Source organism: Rhineura floridana, chromosome 4 (genome assembly GCF_030035675.1).
Source record: "Rhineura floridana isolate rRhiFlo1 chromosome 4, rRhiFlo1.hap2, whole genome shotgun sequence".
NCBI classification, from domain to species: domain Eukaryota; kingdom Metazoa; phylum Chordata; class Lepidosauria; order Squamata; family Rhineuridae; genus Rhineura; species Rhineura floridana.
The window spans coordinates 119,820,449-119,834,320 of NC_084483.1; the positions used below are offsets into that span (position 1 = coordinate 119,820,449).

Sequence of the window (13,872 nt, forward strand, 5' to 3'; positions counted from 1 at the left end):
GGCTGTTTGAATGGATGTGATTGCATTGTTTTACACAAGATTGATAAGTCTGCATTTAAAGTGATAACTTTTTAAGGTATCTCTTTAGACTTGGACAAAAGCTTGTCTTTTGAATTTCCATTGTCCTTTCATATCACTGTACCTTTCCTCCCTGCATATGATTGCACATATCATGTATTTCTAAAATGAATTTGAATAGTTGCTCATATGTGCCCAGTGGTTTTGAGGACAGCTGGAAAAGTCTATAATTTTATAATGAACCTGGATTTCAAAGCCAAATTATTCTTCCTATGGAACCTGCGTTGCTATATGAGCCTGTAGTCTTATGTCTGCTAAATGAATAAGATTGGGCATTCTATCTATATAAATATATAAAGGAGTTAAGTAAGTGTCTGTGGATTTGCAGGAGTTTCTAGAGTCTTGATTTCTCATCCAACAACTAACAAAATAGAAGTGATTCATTGTAACTGGCAAAACCACTGAGGTTGGAAACAAGCCTATTTTGTTAGGAAATTTTGAAGAAAAATAAAATCAAACCGTTACAAGAGATTTCCTGATGAGTTCAGTGAAGCACAGCTGTGTTAAATGTTCCATGCAGGTTCTCTGAGGTGTTTCATATAAAAATGTAACAAAACAAAGACAGGAAAATCATAATGTAACCAACTGCTCTTCAGGCAACACTGTGGCATAACATAGTACACTCTACAACCCTGGCATAGATTTCTGGAAAACTGAATGTGTTGTCAGATATCTGCATGGGGATGAATGAATAAAATATTGTGGGGAAAAACAAACCCCTCAGATTCAAAGATGGAAAATGTAGACCTATGTAGCAACTGTCTTCTACACACAACCAACACATCTTTTTTAAACTCTCTCTCTCTCTCTCTCTCTCTCTCTCTCTCTCTCTCTCTCTCTCTCTCTCTCTCTCTCTCTCTCTCACACACACACACACACACACACACACACACACACACACACACACACACACACACACACACACACACACACAATGTTATCTCTATCTCACACACAGGATGTCTCCAAACACAATCAAAACTTAGATTTTTAAAATAATTTACTTATCCCTGGTAACATTAACCTAAAACAGTTTGTGAAGATTCATGTCTACGTGAATGTTAGGCATTGCTTTTAGACACTTGTTTTTAGAGCAACTGTCATCACATTCCTCTAGATTGAACATGGTTCCAAGTTAGTGCAAAAGAGAAATCAATTTGTAGAGTGAAGACAGACATGCATTCTTAAGTGTCATCGAAGTGGTTTGCATACAAATATGTACACTATCCTACAATATTGTCTTCTCCAATTGGTAGTCTTGTTTCTCTTGTCATAGTCTAAATGTGAAAGTGGTATGGTTTTGATAGTGGTAGTTGAGATTTGAATATTGGGGAGGTAAAAAAAAAAGCCTTAAAAATTGAAAACGCCCAGCATTCTATTTGTGTATCCCTCTGGTATTGAACCAGACTGCCCTCTGCTGATGAAATTTCTTATAGAAATTGGAACCTCTAAAGTCTCTTGAATAAATTATAAAATTCTTATATATAGTTTTCTCACATGAACCTCCCCCCCCACACACAGAATGAATCATTTTGAGAGCAGAGGACATTTAATGGAATTTATATCCTTTCCAACTCTTGAGTGCTCAAGGCCGTATGATCAGCACAATGATTGAATTTGTATGTAATGTAATATGCAAGTTGGGCATGACTTATCTGTATAAACATGGCATGAAGTGACATCATATAATTGAAATAAAAGTGATTTCAATTCCTATAAGAATATAAGAAAAGCCTGCTGGATCAGGCCAATGGCTGTCTAGTCCAGGTATCTTGTTCTCACAGTGGGCAACCAGTTGCCCACTGGAAACTCACAAGCAGGACCTAAGTGCAAAGTGCACTCTCCCCTCCTGCGGTTTCCAGCAACTGGTATTTGGAAGCATATTGCCTCCTCTTATGGAGGCAGAGCATAGCAATCATGGTTAGCAGCCATTGATAGCCTTTTCCTCTATGTTTCCCCCCCCAATCCTCTTTTAAATCCATCTAATTTGATGGCCTTCACTGCCTCTAGTGGGAGCAAGTTCCATAGTTTAACTATGCACGGTGTGAAGAAGTACTTTCTTTTGTCTGTCCTGAATCTTCCAACATTCAGCTTCATTTGATATCCATGAATTCTTGTGTTACGAGAGAGGGAGAAAAACTCTTCTGTATCCACTCTCTCCATGCCATGCATAATTTTATACGCTTCTATCATGTCACCTCTGACTCACCTTTTATCTAAACTAAAAAGCCCCAAATAACTTTCCTCATAGGGAAGTTGCTCTATCCCCTTGATCATTTTGGTTGCCCTTTTCTGAACCTTTTCCAACTCTACTATATCCTTTTTGAGGTGAGGCAACCAGAACTGTACACAGTATTCCAAATGCAGCTGCACTAGAGATTTATATAACGGCATTATGATATTGGCAGTTTTATGTTCAATACTTTTCCTAATGATCACTAGCATGGAATTTGCCTTCTTCACAGCTGCTGCACACTTGGATGACATCTTCATCGAGCTATCCACTACAACCCCAAGGTCTCGTCCCTGCTCAGTCACTGCCAGCTCAGACCCTGTATATGTGAAATTAAGATTTTTTTGCTCAAATATGCATAACTTTTGTTGTTGTTAGGAAACCATGGACTCTTGGTTTGAAAATTGTCAGTAAGCAAATAACAATATATGAGTGATATTACTTTACTAAAATGTTGTTGTTTTTCCAGCAGAAAGTAGATGAATTTCTAAATGTGCACTGTTCAGCTCCAGAAAGTTCTGCAAAAGAAAGTGCCTGGGACATCCAATCATTTGTTCACTTTCCTGATGGCCAAGAAATAATGTTAGCTCTCAAACCAGAACACAGAGTAGATGATGTTTTGGCTCTGGCATGCAAGGTATGCAATTCTTCACCTTAATAGTTAATCCCACTGCTTAGGTCACAGCTACTATATCCTTGCAAATGGTAAGGATGAAGACATGGCTAACAGGTTCTGTCTTCGCTGATACAATGGCACATCAGATCTTAAAGCACTATATTATTCTGTCTCTAAACAGATTGACTTTTTCAGTTTAGTAGACAGAGATATAACAGTGAAACAAAATATGAGAAATTTTAAATCATATGATATCAAAATGTACTATAATAGATTGATTCAGAAAGCCAAACCATTTCCTCTCTCAAAAGCCACTAAAGTATTATTTTAGATTAGGGGTTCCCAAACTGTGGTCCATGAACCACCCAAGGTCTGTGAACTTCACTCAGGTGGTTCGTGGCATATATGCATTAAATAGTCATGTTGATTTTCAGTTGTATTTTTATTGCTTCTTTTATTTCTTAAATTGTATCTTATGGTATTAAAATTGGAATTTAATACAATACAAGAAATAAAAGAAGCAATAAAAATACAATTAAAAATCTTACATCATTGAGCACAGTATATGAAAATGGCTAAAACCGCCTCTTTCAGGACAGCTGGAACCATTCCCTCCTGCAGTGACTCTTTGACCATCTCCTGGATCCATTTGGTCAAACCCCCTCAGCAAGCTTTAATAAGTCAAGAAGGGCAAAGGTTGAGAGGACATGTTGCTGGCCACATCGTTGCAAGCACCTTGTCTGTGTCCAGGCATCATCAACTGATAAATCTCACTAGTTTGAGATTCCCAATTTAAGTTTAGTCTTATCAACAGCTCAGCCTAGTTCAATACTGTTCCAGCTTTCCTTTTAAGCTAGGGGAGCTGTCCATAGAAAGCTGTCTGTAAATTAACTGTCCATGGTTATACAGCAGAACAAAAAGAATAAAAATCAGGCTTTTTCCTGACATCACTACCAGATGTAAATATGTTCAGCTTTATTTATACCAAGACACTACAAAGAGTTTTTTTATTGCTCATATTACTGACAATGGACTTTAGTATCTTAATATTTGTGTTTACTATTTTCTGAAGTAATAAGGAAGGGAAAAGGCAAGCTGTCATGAGCAAGCTATTATAGGCTGTGCCACTGGGTGGTGTGAGAGACCTGAAACCTGAGGGAAAGGTTTTGAGAAAAATAGTTAAACAAGGGACCCCTCAGATAAGAACGATAATAAAAACATCTACATAACATCTAATGAAAACATTACTTTGTCACTATGTTGTGGTAAAATATTTGTGTATGGATACTGTTTTCCCCTTTTGTATATGTCACTTCATTGATCTAACTTTGATTTCTTTTTCAATTAAAACTTTTTTCTATTTTATCTTTTTTTCTGTTTGAATACTTTTAATGTTTTTTATAAGCAGTCTCTTAATGATGACTCCTTTCTGCTACATCCTTCCTGGTTCTTTTTTCTTACATTTCTGTACTTCTCTGGTGAGTGTCGGGAATCTTCATTGTTTAGTGCAACTTGGTGTTTGAATGTTTGTGTATGTTTTGCATTTGTGTGTGGTCCAAGGGTAGTAGATAAGGGCAAAAGGGGGAGGCATAGGTTGCTTAACTCCTGTTGTATTTAAGGTATCTGATTGTGTCTGTGGAGTAGATGCAGCTGAGGATCTTCCCCATGACCTGCTAACTTGTCATTCTTATACTTGGATAAGAATAAGATTTCTAGATTTTTTTATATTTAGATTCAACAAAAGATTACTGCAAATCAGATTAATGTGTTTCTATATGGTACATACAAATATCAGAGCAAGGATAATGAATAGAAAATATATTAATGCAGGAATATTAAACAGACCAACACATCCAAATGTTTTACAATACGTTTCTTTAAACCTACTGCTTTATCATAGAATATATTCTTTTACTTATAATATATTCTTTTAAAATACAAATGCATAGTCACAGTAATCGCTGTAATATTTGAACTCATCATATACCACGTTCAAGTGACATGGTCTTGATCCATGGTTTGCAGAATGTGGAATGAGCCATGTCCCTGCCTGCTCCCTCCTTGCTCTTGCCCTTCTCTCTGCACCTCACCTTACTCATCAAAGGTGGACTGTATCTTCTCTTCAACCTTGCAAACCAGGAAACTGTGGTTTAAGAGCTCCTTCAAAACCAGGATATGAGACTAAGATCTGATCCTGAATTAGAGGAACCATTAAACTACAGGGAAAGATTAGGAGAGCTTTGCCAAAGCCAGTCATGAAAGGGAAAGGGGAAGGAGCGGGTCTGTAAGCTCATCGATCACTTTCAGTATGATAAACAATAGCAGTCTGATATCATGAGGTGAACCAGGCTATAGTCATCTTCAACAGTGTACATTTCAATGTACTGAGCATATCTGGCAGTTCTCCTTAACAAGTATAAACTGCTGAAGAAGACAAAATCAAAATACATGTTGTTAATGCAGTGATTTCACATACACGTCTTTTAAATAATGGATGGTATTATGAATTAGTTGATTTTATTTACAATAATACAAATTTGGATATGTTGTTCTTTTTATTGCTGTTTCATTGTGTCTTAATATATTTTAGATCTATTTTATCTAAATATATATTTAATATATTTTATTTTAGTGGTGGACAATTAATAGAGTTTTGTGGATTTCACTTCTATTCCATTACTTGTTTGCCTAAACAAATAAACCAGGAAAGTTGCTTTATTTGTAGCATCAAAGATCCACTGAAATTCTGTAAATAAAAACTTGGTCATCTACAGCAGTAATAGTTGTGGTTATCAACATCTACTAAAATGTTTTATTTGTATACCTACTTATAGGTACTTTTTTGTCTGACAAATTTTCTGCCAGTTGTAACAGCTCATAGCTGAAAATAAATCAATACAAATTATGCAAGAATCTTGCCATTTCCAGGTATTTGCTCATCCATGTCTTATGCTCCTTTATTGGTTGTGCTGGAACTTTTTATTAATGTGATACATCCAAGAAATACACATTTAAAGATAATTAAGAAGATGACATTCTACTTACAAACCATGTTGACCTTGCTAAATTACTTTGTTCACCTGAATAACATGTAGACAATTCTGCAGGGTGGAGATACAATCCCGTGAGCAGAGTTCCACTTGCAGAAAGGGCATTCTCATCACTCGCTAACAGAGGGAAGAAAGGCAATTTTCACCAGAACCACTTGAAGCCTCCTGCACCCTCTGATCTGCTCTGCAGAGTGAGGGACCCCTCCAAACAGTATGGGAGGTTGCATGGAGGGAAGGACAAATCAGCAAAAAAAGGATTTCTCCCCTTCCATTAGTGGCAATCTCCACTGGATCAAAGGCCCTTCTGTATATGGAAGGACTTCTTCCAAGTATGTAAGAGCATGATAGGAACCACCCCTATGTCTTATTGGATGTACAGTCTGTTTTGTTTCAGCTGTTTAAAATGATGCTTGAAAAAAAAGATCAGTGCAACCTCAATTATATCTCAAGAGTGTAAGCAATAGTACCTCAAGAGTTTCACTCTGTAAGGACAATATCTTGAGGGAAGTATTCCCTTTTCCATTACTTCGCTTTCTGGAGATAACATAACTTGTGAAAAATAGGTGGTGTTTCATGATCTTGGAGGAAATTGGTAATAAAAAGTGCAACTCATACAGAACACCCTTAACAGCCTGTGTGCACATACACATTTTATATATCAGATGTGCATGTTGGGCTGAGCAGAACTAAGCTATCTGGAAGATATGTAGAAACTAACAGATGTCAATTTAATCTGAGGAAGAGAACATGGTTCAAAGTTTATTTACACACCTTACCAGATAGTTAATTTTATGTGCAGGAAGTAATATTACAGCCCTCTGGATTTTTAAAAGCAACAAAAACTTAACTGCTGTGAAAGCTGTACAACCAAGTTTGTTTATGGTGGTGAAATTGTATTTTTTTAGGTGGCAACTTATTGAAGATTGTTGTTGTACCATTGGAAGACTGTATCAATGTATGCTCTGTGTGCTGTGACATCTGGATTTGTACAAATAATTTCTGAATTCCGATACATTCTTTTCATCCATTAGATTAAACATCTGGAACCAAGACACCATGGCTTACAACTAAAGAGACTCACTGATGAAAATATTGAGTGCTATATTCCTGAAGCATACGAATATATACAAGACCAGGCAAGTAACTCAGTGCAAAGATATGAAATACTTTAATCATGTTTCTTATTTGTTGGACTATATTCTTCTCTTCTTAATGATGAAGGTAGGCAAATGTTGCAAGATTGAACAGCTGGACTGAATCAGCACTTGTTCTTGAGCAGTCCCATTGTAGTCAATGGTAAATGGACACAAAACAAGATATGGGCCAGAGGCTGAACACTGGTGTGTTTTCAATGGGACCACGTCATAAAAATGGCTAGAGATTTGCATTTTCTGTTTGGTTCACTCTAAAAAGAAATACTCTAAAGAAACATGCTTGAGGCACAGCAGTTTTAACACATGAAGACCATGTATCAAGTGAGTTGGGTGGACCTGAATTTGAAATGTCTACCTCTAGCTTAGGGCCAAATTACATATGTCATTAGAAAAAATGTTTAAGGCAGTGAAAAGAAAAAATAATAGGTGCAGGGGGACCATTTTCATTGGGCCCACAGTACACAGAGAGAGGAAGTTTAACCCTCCTTCCACCTCAGCTGGGGACATGACAGAAATTGGGGCCCCCCATATACACATGGTTATTTGCCTAACAAAAAAACAGCTCCCATTGGTGCCAACAGCATTCTATTCCTAAGTAGAAATATGGAGGAGGGGGAAGTTTTCATCAGGATTGCAGCTGAGGAGGGAAGGGTTAAACCTCTTCTTCCTCTACACTGTGGGCCCACTGAAAATGGGTCCACTGCACCTATTATTACATTTTTTAAAAACCTGATATGATTTCTAATTGTGCCTTTAGTGTTTCATGTAGTTTGACCCTGAGTGTGATGAAAAGGAATGGATTGCTAGAAATTGATGAAAGTGGGATGCTCATTGTAGCAGGTGATGTTGAGGTATGCCTCCATTTAAACATGAGGTGGTCTTGTTGCCCTTCTTCACAACAAGCCATTAAGATGTTGCTGATCTAACTCATGTGGCCACAGTGATACCGAACTTAACATGCTACTACTGTGGCTACTAAGAGCCAAACTACACCCTGTACCCATCAGTCTGCAACAATTACCAACTGGTCGCAAATACCCTCTTTTTAGGGAAGAAGATTGAGAAGGTTGTGGCGCAGCAATTGCAAGTACTCTTGGATGAAACAGATTATCTTGACTCATTCCATTCCCATTCTCATTCCCAATTATAGGACTGAATCGGTCGCCCTGATGGATGACCTTTATTGGGAGAAGGACAGGGGGAGTGCGACCCTGTTACTCTTACTTGATATCTCAGCAGCTTTTGATACCAATGACCATGGTATCCTTCTGGGCCAAATTGGTGAGATGGGTATTGGAGGCACTGTTTTACAGTAGTTCCGATCCTATCTCCAAGGTCGCTCTCAGAGAATAGCATTGGGTGACTTGTCTTTCGGCCCCCTGGCAGTTGTGCTGTGGGGTGCTGCAGGGTACCATCTTGTCCCCCATGCTGTTTTACATCTATATGAAGTCCTTGGGAGAGGCCATCAGGAAATTTGGGGTGAGGTGTCAGCAGTATGCTGATGATAGCCAGCTCTATTTCTCTGTAACATTTGAATCAGGAGAGGCCATGCAAGCCCTGGACCGCTGCCTGTACTCTGTGGTAGGCTGGCTGATGAAGGCTAATAAACTGAGTCTGAATCCCAGCAAGACAGAAGCGCTGTGCGTTGATAGTTCCTGAGTTCACATAATTGGACAGTTGCCTGCTTTGGATGGGACCGTACTCCTCTGAAAGAGCAGGTCCGTAGTCAGGGTGTGCTCCTGGACCATCTTTGTCGCTAGTGGCCCAGGTGACCTCAGTGGCTAGGAGTGCCTTTTACCAGCTTCGACTGGTAAGACAGCTGCGGCCATTTGTGGACCAGGATAGTCTAACCACTGTTGTCCATGCACTGGTAACCTCTAGGTGTGATTACTGTAATGCTTTCTATGTGGGGCTGCCCTTGAGGTTGGTCTGGAAGCTGCAGCTGGTGCAAAATGCAGTGGGGAGACTGCTCACTGGGGCAGGGTATCGCCAACATGTCACTCTGCTGCTGAATGAATTGCACTGGCTGCCTCTATGCTACTGGGCCAAGTTCAAGGTTCTAGTCTTGGTGTACAAAGACCTATACAGCTTGGGACCAGGATACCTGGTCCCTTATCCCTTATATACCCAGTCGATCACTGTGCTTTGCAGGTGAGGGCCTCCTGCATATACCATATTATCAGGAGGTCTGTTCCATACAACATAGAAAATGGACCTTTAGTGTGGTGGCACTGACCCTTTGGAATTCCCTCCCCTTAAATATTAGACAGGCGCCATCTCTGTTATCTTTATCTTTTCAGCGCCTATTGAAGACCTTCCTCTTTCAACAAGCCTTTTAATTTGCGACCTTATCCCAGTCTGTGTCTGTGTTGGAATTGCTTTTTAATATGTTTTTAAAACTTTTTTAAAAAACAATATGTTTTTAATCTTTTAAGATGTCTTGAAAGCTTTTAAAAATATTTTAATTTTTTTTGTTTTAATGTATTTTAAGGTCTGTTTTTATGATGTTTTAAAGTGTTTTTAGTGCTTTTGTTTGCTGCCCTTGGCTCCTGCTGGGAGGAAGGGTGGGATATAAAGCAAATAATAAATACATATGATGGGCCAGCCACATATATTTATTCATGTGTCTGTCTCATTCGCACATAGAGTGTGTGTGTGGGGAGGGGTCTATTTGCACAAAAAGAAACATGCAGTCAAAAGAAGCAAAACCTGAAGTACTCTTCTCCCAGGCTCAGCTACAGTACCAAAAGTGAGCTAAGTTTGCGGAGAAAATTTGCTTGGAGCAGCATGCAAGGAGGTAAGGTGAGAAAGAGAGGCAGGGAGTTCACTTTCCTCAACCACATAGCCTATTTCATATTAAAAAAATGAAAAGACTGTCCCAGTCCCTGCAGACACATGAACGAAATCCACATGGCTGTCCTATCATGTCTAGGTTGATCCAGAGAATGACAAATAGTTGGATGAACAAGCGTAATTTTGATAACTTTTCACATCCCCCAATTCAAGGGTGATGTACAGTGACCACAAAACCCAAATGGGCACCACATGGTTAACATATAGTAAATAAAATAACTGGCATTTCCCTGCTCTTTACTGGCACCCAGAAACTGCCACCCAAATCGACTGAAATGTTTTGCCTAATAGTAGGTCCTAATGGTGATTTAATTGGATATACCTGCTAAGTGCATCCTGCAGCTGTATATTTATTCACAGTTCAATTTAAGATTTTATTTTCTCTCTTACAGATATATGATGAAATAGAAATATTTAATTTAAGTATCTACCATGTGCATCTGACTAAGAATGAGGGTATGACTGATTTTGGTGAGTCTGCAGTTTCCAAAATATATCTGTGACACCTGAATTATTTTTATGTCATTTTTTCTAATTGATCCTCCTTCCCTTTTACTTTGCTTTATCTTTCTAATGTATCTTGTATCTAACTTCATATATGAGCTTGCGGTCAGGGCCTGTTTATTTTTAATTTTTGTACAGTGCATTTTTTTTGTCAAGTCAGGACAGACTTTTAGGTCCAGTGGTGCAAGGAAACCAACCCTTCATTCTACACTGTATGTAGATATAGATGTTTTTTCTGCATTTTATTAATATTTCTATCCAATAAACACTATTTTGTTTTCATGTCACATGAACTATGCAAAATATTAATGAGATTTAACTTCAGTGTTGCACAGTGGTTAGAGTGTTGGACTAGGACATGGGAGACCATTGTTCAAATCCTCTCTCAGCCACAAAGCTGGGTAACCTTAGCCTTTCAGCTTAACCTATCTTGAAGGATTGTTGTGAGGATAAAACTGAGATTGGGAAGAACTATGTATGCCACCTTGAGCTCCTTAAAGGAAAGGGGGGGATAAATGCAATAATAAATAATTAAGCACATTTATGTATTTATTTCACACAACGTATATACCCTTAACATAAATTGCTAAGCAGTTAACAGGAAAAAGTATAGTAATGAAACCACAGCAAAAATCTCATAGAAACATAGTATCAAAATACAGTAATTCCGACTTAGTTGTAATTATAAAAACAGGAGTTTTCCATTTTGAAAATATCACAAATCACTATCAAATATCAGATTCTATCTGATTTTAAAACAGTACTTTTTAAAAAAAACTACAGGATTTGCAGTCACTGCACAAGTCGATGAATACCAGCATCTCACCCATATCTTCATAAGTGATGTTCTTCCTGATGGGATGGCTTACAGAGAAGGTTTGTACTTTTTTTTTACATTTGTAGGCTTTTCTAGTGAAGTATATATGCATAATGCATGGAATAAATGGAAATTTTTCCCACATCCTTCCATCTGGTCCTGTTGCAGCCTTGGATCCTAACTAGGTGTCTATGAATGGATTGGCTCCTCTGTTTTTTGAGAGGACCAAGATCTAGCAGAGGGACCTACCAGCCAAAGGGGGAAAGCAGTTTCGTCAATTTACCCTACAATTCCTTATGCTGCCTCTCATGCTGCTCCAGAAGCTTCTGCAAGCCTTTTGTGCAGGTTTCTGAGGGTCCCAAGGGATTGCAGTGTGGAGGAGGGGTTGGTGAAAGTCCCTTTGCTGCTACCCCCTCTACTGGTGGGAGTGTCCCATAAATGGAACTTTGCTCAGATGATGCTCCTGCCGGTAGAAGTCTAGTTAGGAGCCACACCACAGTCTTTCTGGCAGACTGCCAGTGCTCTTTCTCCCGTTCTCTTTTAAAAAAATTAAAAATCTTTCAGGGCCACTTTTCACATCACAGTTTCTCTGGTGTGTTGCATGAAGATCACAAAAATGACAGAAGTGTTAGCACCATTTGTATCTCTACGGGGAGGGCATTCCCTAGATGGGATGCTATCATGGAGAAAGCCCTTTCCCATGTCACCACATAATGCACTTCTCTCAATGGACCTCCCCTCCAGATCAAAGAGCATGAGTAGGCTGACACAGGGAGAGACATTCTTTCATGTATTTGGGTCCCTAAGCACTTAGGGCTTTGTAGGTAACAATCCTATACATATTCTCCTGGGAGCAAGTGCCACTCAACTCAGTGGTACTTGCTTCTGAATAGATATGTGTAGGATTGCATTGTTAGACACTAAAAATTACTTTTCTGTTGTACTGTTTTTATACTCCTATACAAAAAGCAGAACACTTTCCTTGGTTAGCAAGTATTAACCTTGAGAAAATATTAGATCTGTTATCAAAGTGCATTTCATGACAAAACAGATGAAAAAATGAAATGGATTGTCTTCAAGTCGATTCCGACTTATGGGCAACCCTATGAATAGGGTTTTCATGGTAAGCGCTATTCAGAGGGGGTTTACCATTGCCTTCCTCTGAGGCTGAGAGGCAGTGACTGGCCCAAGGTCACCTTCTGAGCACGGTCGGTACAAAAAGGCAGCCAGGTCGGGCCCTGGCTGAGGGCCCCTCAACCCACAGGGGCCCCTGAAGTTCCCCTCTTTAGGGTGGGGGAGTAGTGCTCCCCTTCCGCAATCCGCGGCAGGGTCCCTGCCATGGATCGCAGGGAGGGAATTGCTCGTTTGCTTGCTGGCCTGCCGTGCCTGCTTACTTCCCTTCCCCCTGCCCGTTTGCCTGCTCCCTCGCCCCTGCCCACTAACCCTCCCACCCGCCTGCCCACTTGCTCGCCCCCTGCCCACCCACTTGCTCACCCTCCCCTCTGCTTGCTTGGTCACCCCCCTCCACTTGCTTGCTTGCCCTCCCCTGCCCACTCACTTGCTTGCCCTCCCCTCGCTTGCCCTCCCCCTGCCCACCTGCTTGTTCGCTCACTCGCCCTCCCCTCCACTCGCTAACTCACTTGCCCGTTGTCCTGCCCCCTGGCCCACTTGCTTTCCCACCCACCATCCCACCACCGCACCCGCTCGGTAGGTAGGTAGGTGGTGCATGCATGCACCAGCCCAAGGCAGGCTGGTGCCCAAGGGCCCTGGCATGACTGGCGCCAGTGCTGCAGTGAGCTTCATGGCTGTGTGGGGATTTGAACGCTGGTCTAAATTAGTGTAGTATTTCTGGCTGCTGGTGTGTCTACTCAACTTTCTTTTGCTTTCTCTTTCTCATGCTCCCAGGGTTGCGTGTGGGCAATGGAATCTTAATTATAAATGGAGAATCCGTAACTGATCTTGACCTCAGACAGATGGAATTATTGTTCTCTGAGAAAAGTGTGAAGTTGACTTTGACTACAAATCTCAACAGCAATAAGAGTGCATTATGCACTTCCTGGTCAGATGGTGACATTTCCTGGGAAGCAAGAAACTTGTTACCCCCTCCTAATCAGTCACAACTCCTGGAAGAATTTCTGGATAACTTCAAAAAGAATACCACAAATGGTGAGATGCTGCTCAGTTGATGTTTTTGTTTTTTCATTTTGTCTTAGATGGTTGCTTTTCGATAATATCAAGAAGATTTTAAAAATACACAGATATTCTCTACGTACAAAGAGGCTGAATAAAATTAATGTCATCTAAATGACATTGAACACTTTTCAGTAAATACAATGAATAAAGCAACAAGAATAATGATTTTAAAAACCCCACAGGTAATTCCTAACAATTTTGAAATAGCAATGCTATTAAGCACTGTTTGGGGGATGAAAAAGTCTATGATGAATAACAGTTATTGGGCCAGTTTCTGGAAAGGTACTCTATGATTGAGAAAGGCCTTCATAGATTTTAAATTCCTGCATACTCCTAACAATAGATGTCAGTCCAATAAAATATATTCTTACTCA

General features: G+C 39.7%; 1 protein-coding gene across 12 annotated transcripts in view; it reads left to right on the forward strand.

Moving 5' to 3' along the window:
• TIAM2 (TIAM Rac1 associated GEF 2) overlaps positions 1 to 13,872 on the forward strand; it is a 274,765-nt gene that overhangs the window by 155,555 nt on the left and 105,338 nt on the right. For 10 of the 12 annotated variants that reach the window (XM_061624187.1, XM_061624191.1, XM_061624185.1 and 7 more), the window contains 5 exons: positions 2,781 to 2,948; positions 7,009 to 7,113; positions 10,377 to 10,455; positions 11,272 to 11,364; positions 13,211 to 13,471. In XM_061624187.1, coding sequence (XP_061480171.1) covers positions 2,781 to 2,948; positions 7,009 to 7,113; positions 10,377 to 10,455; positions 11,272 to 11,364; positions 13,211 to 13,471 — 706 coding nt within the window. The remainder of the gene's footprint in view (positions 1 to 2,780; positions 2,949 to 7,008; positions 7,114 to 10,376; positions 10,456 to 11,271; positions 11,365 to 13,210; positions 13,472 to 13,872) is intronic. The other 2 variants (XM_061624194.1, XM_061624196.1) reach the window with 2 other exon arrangements.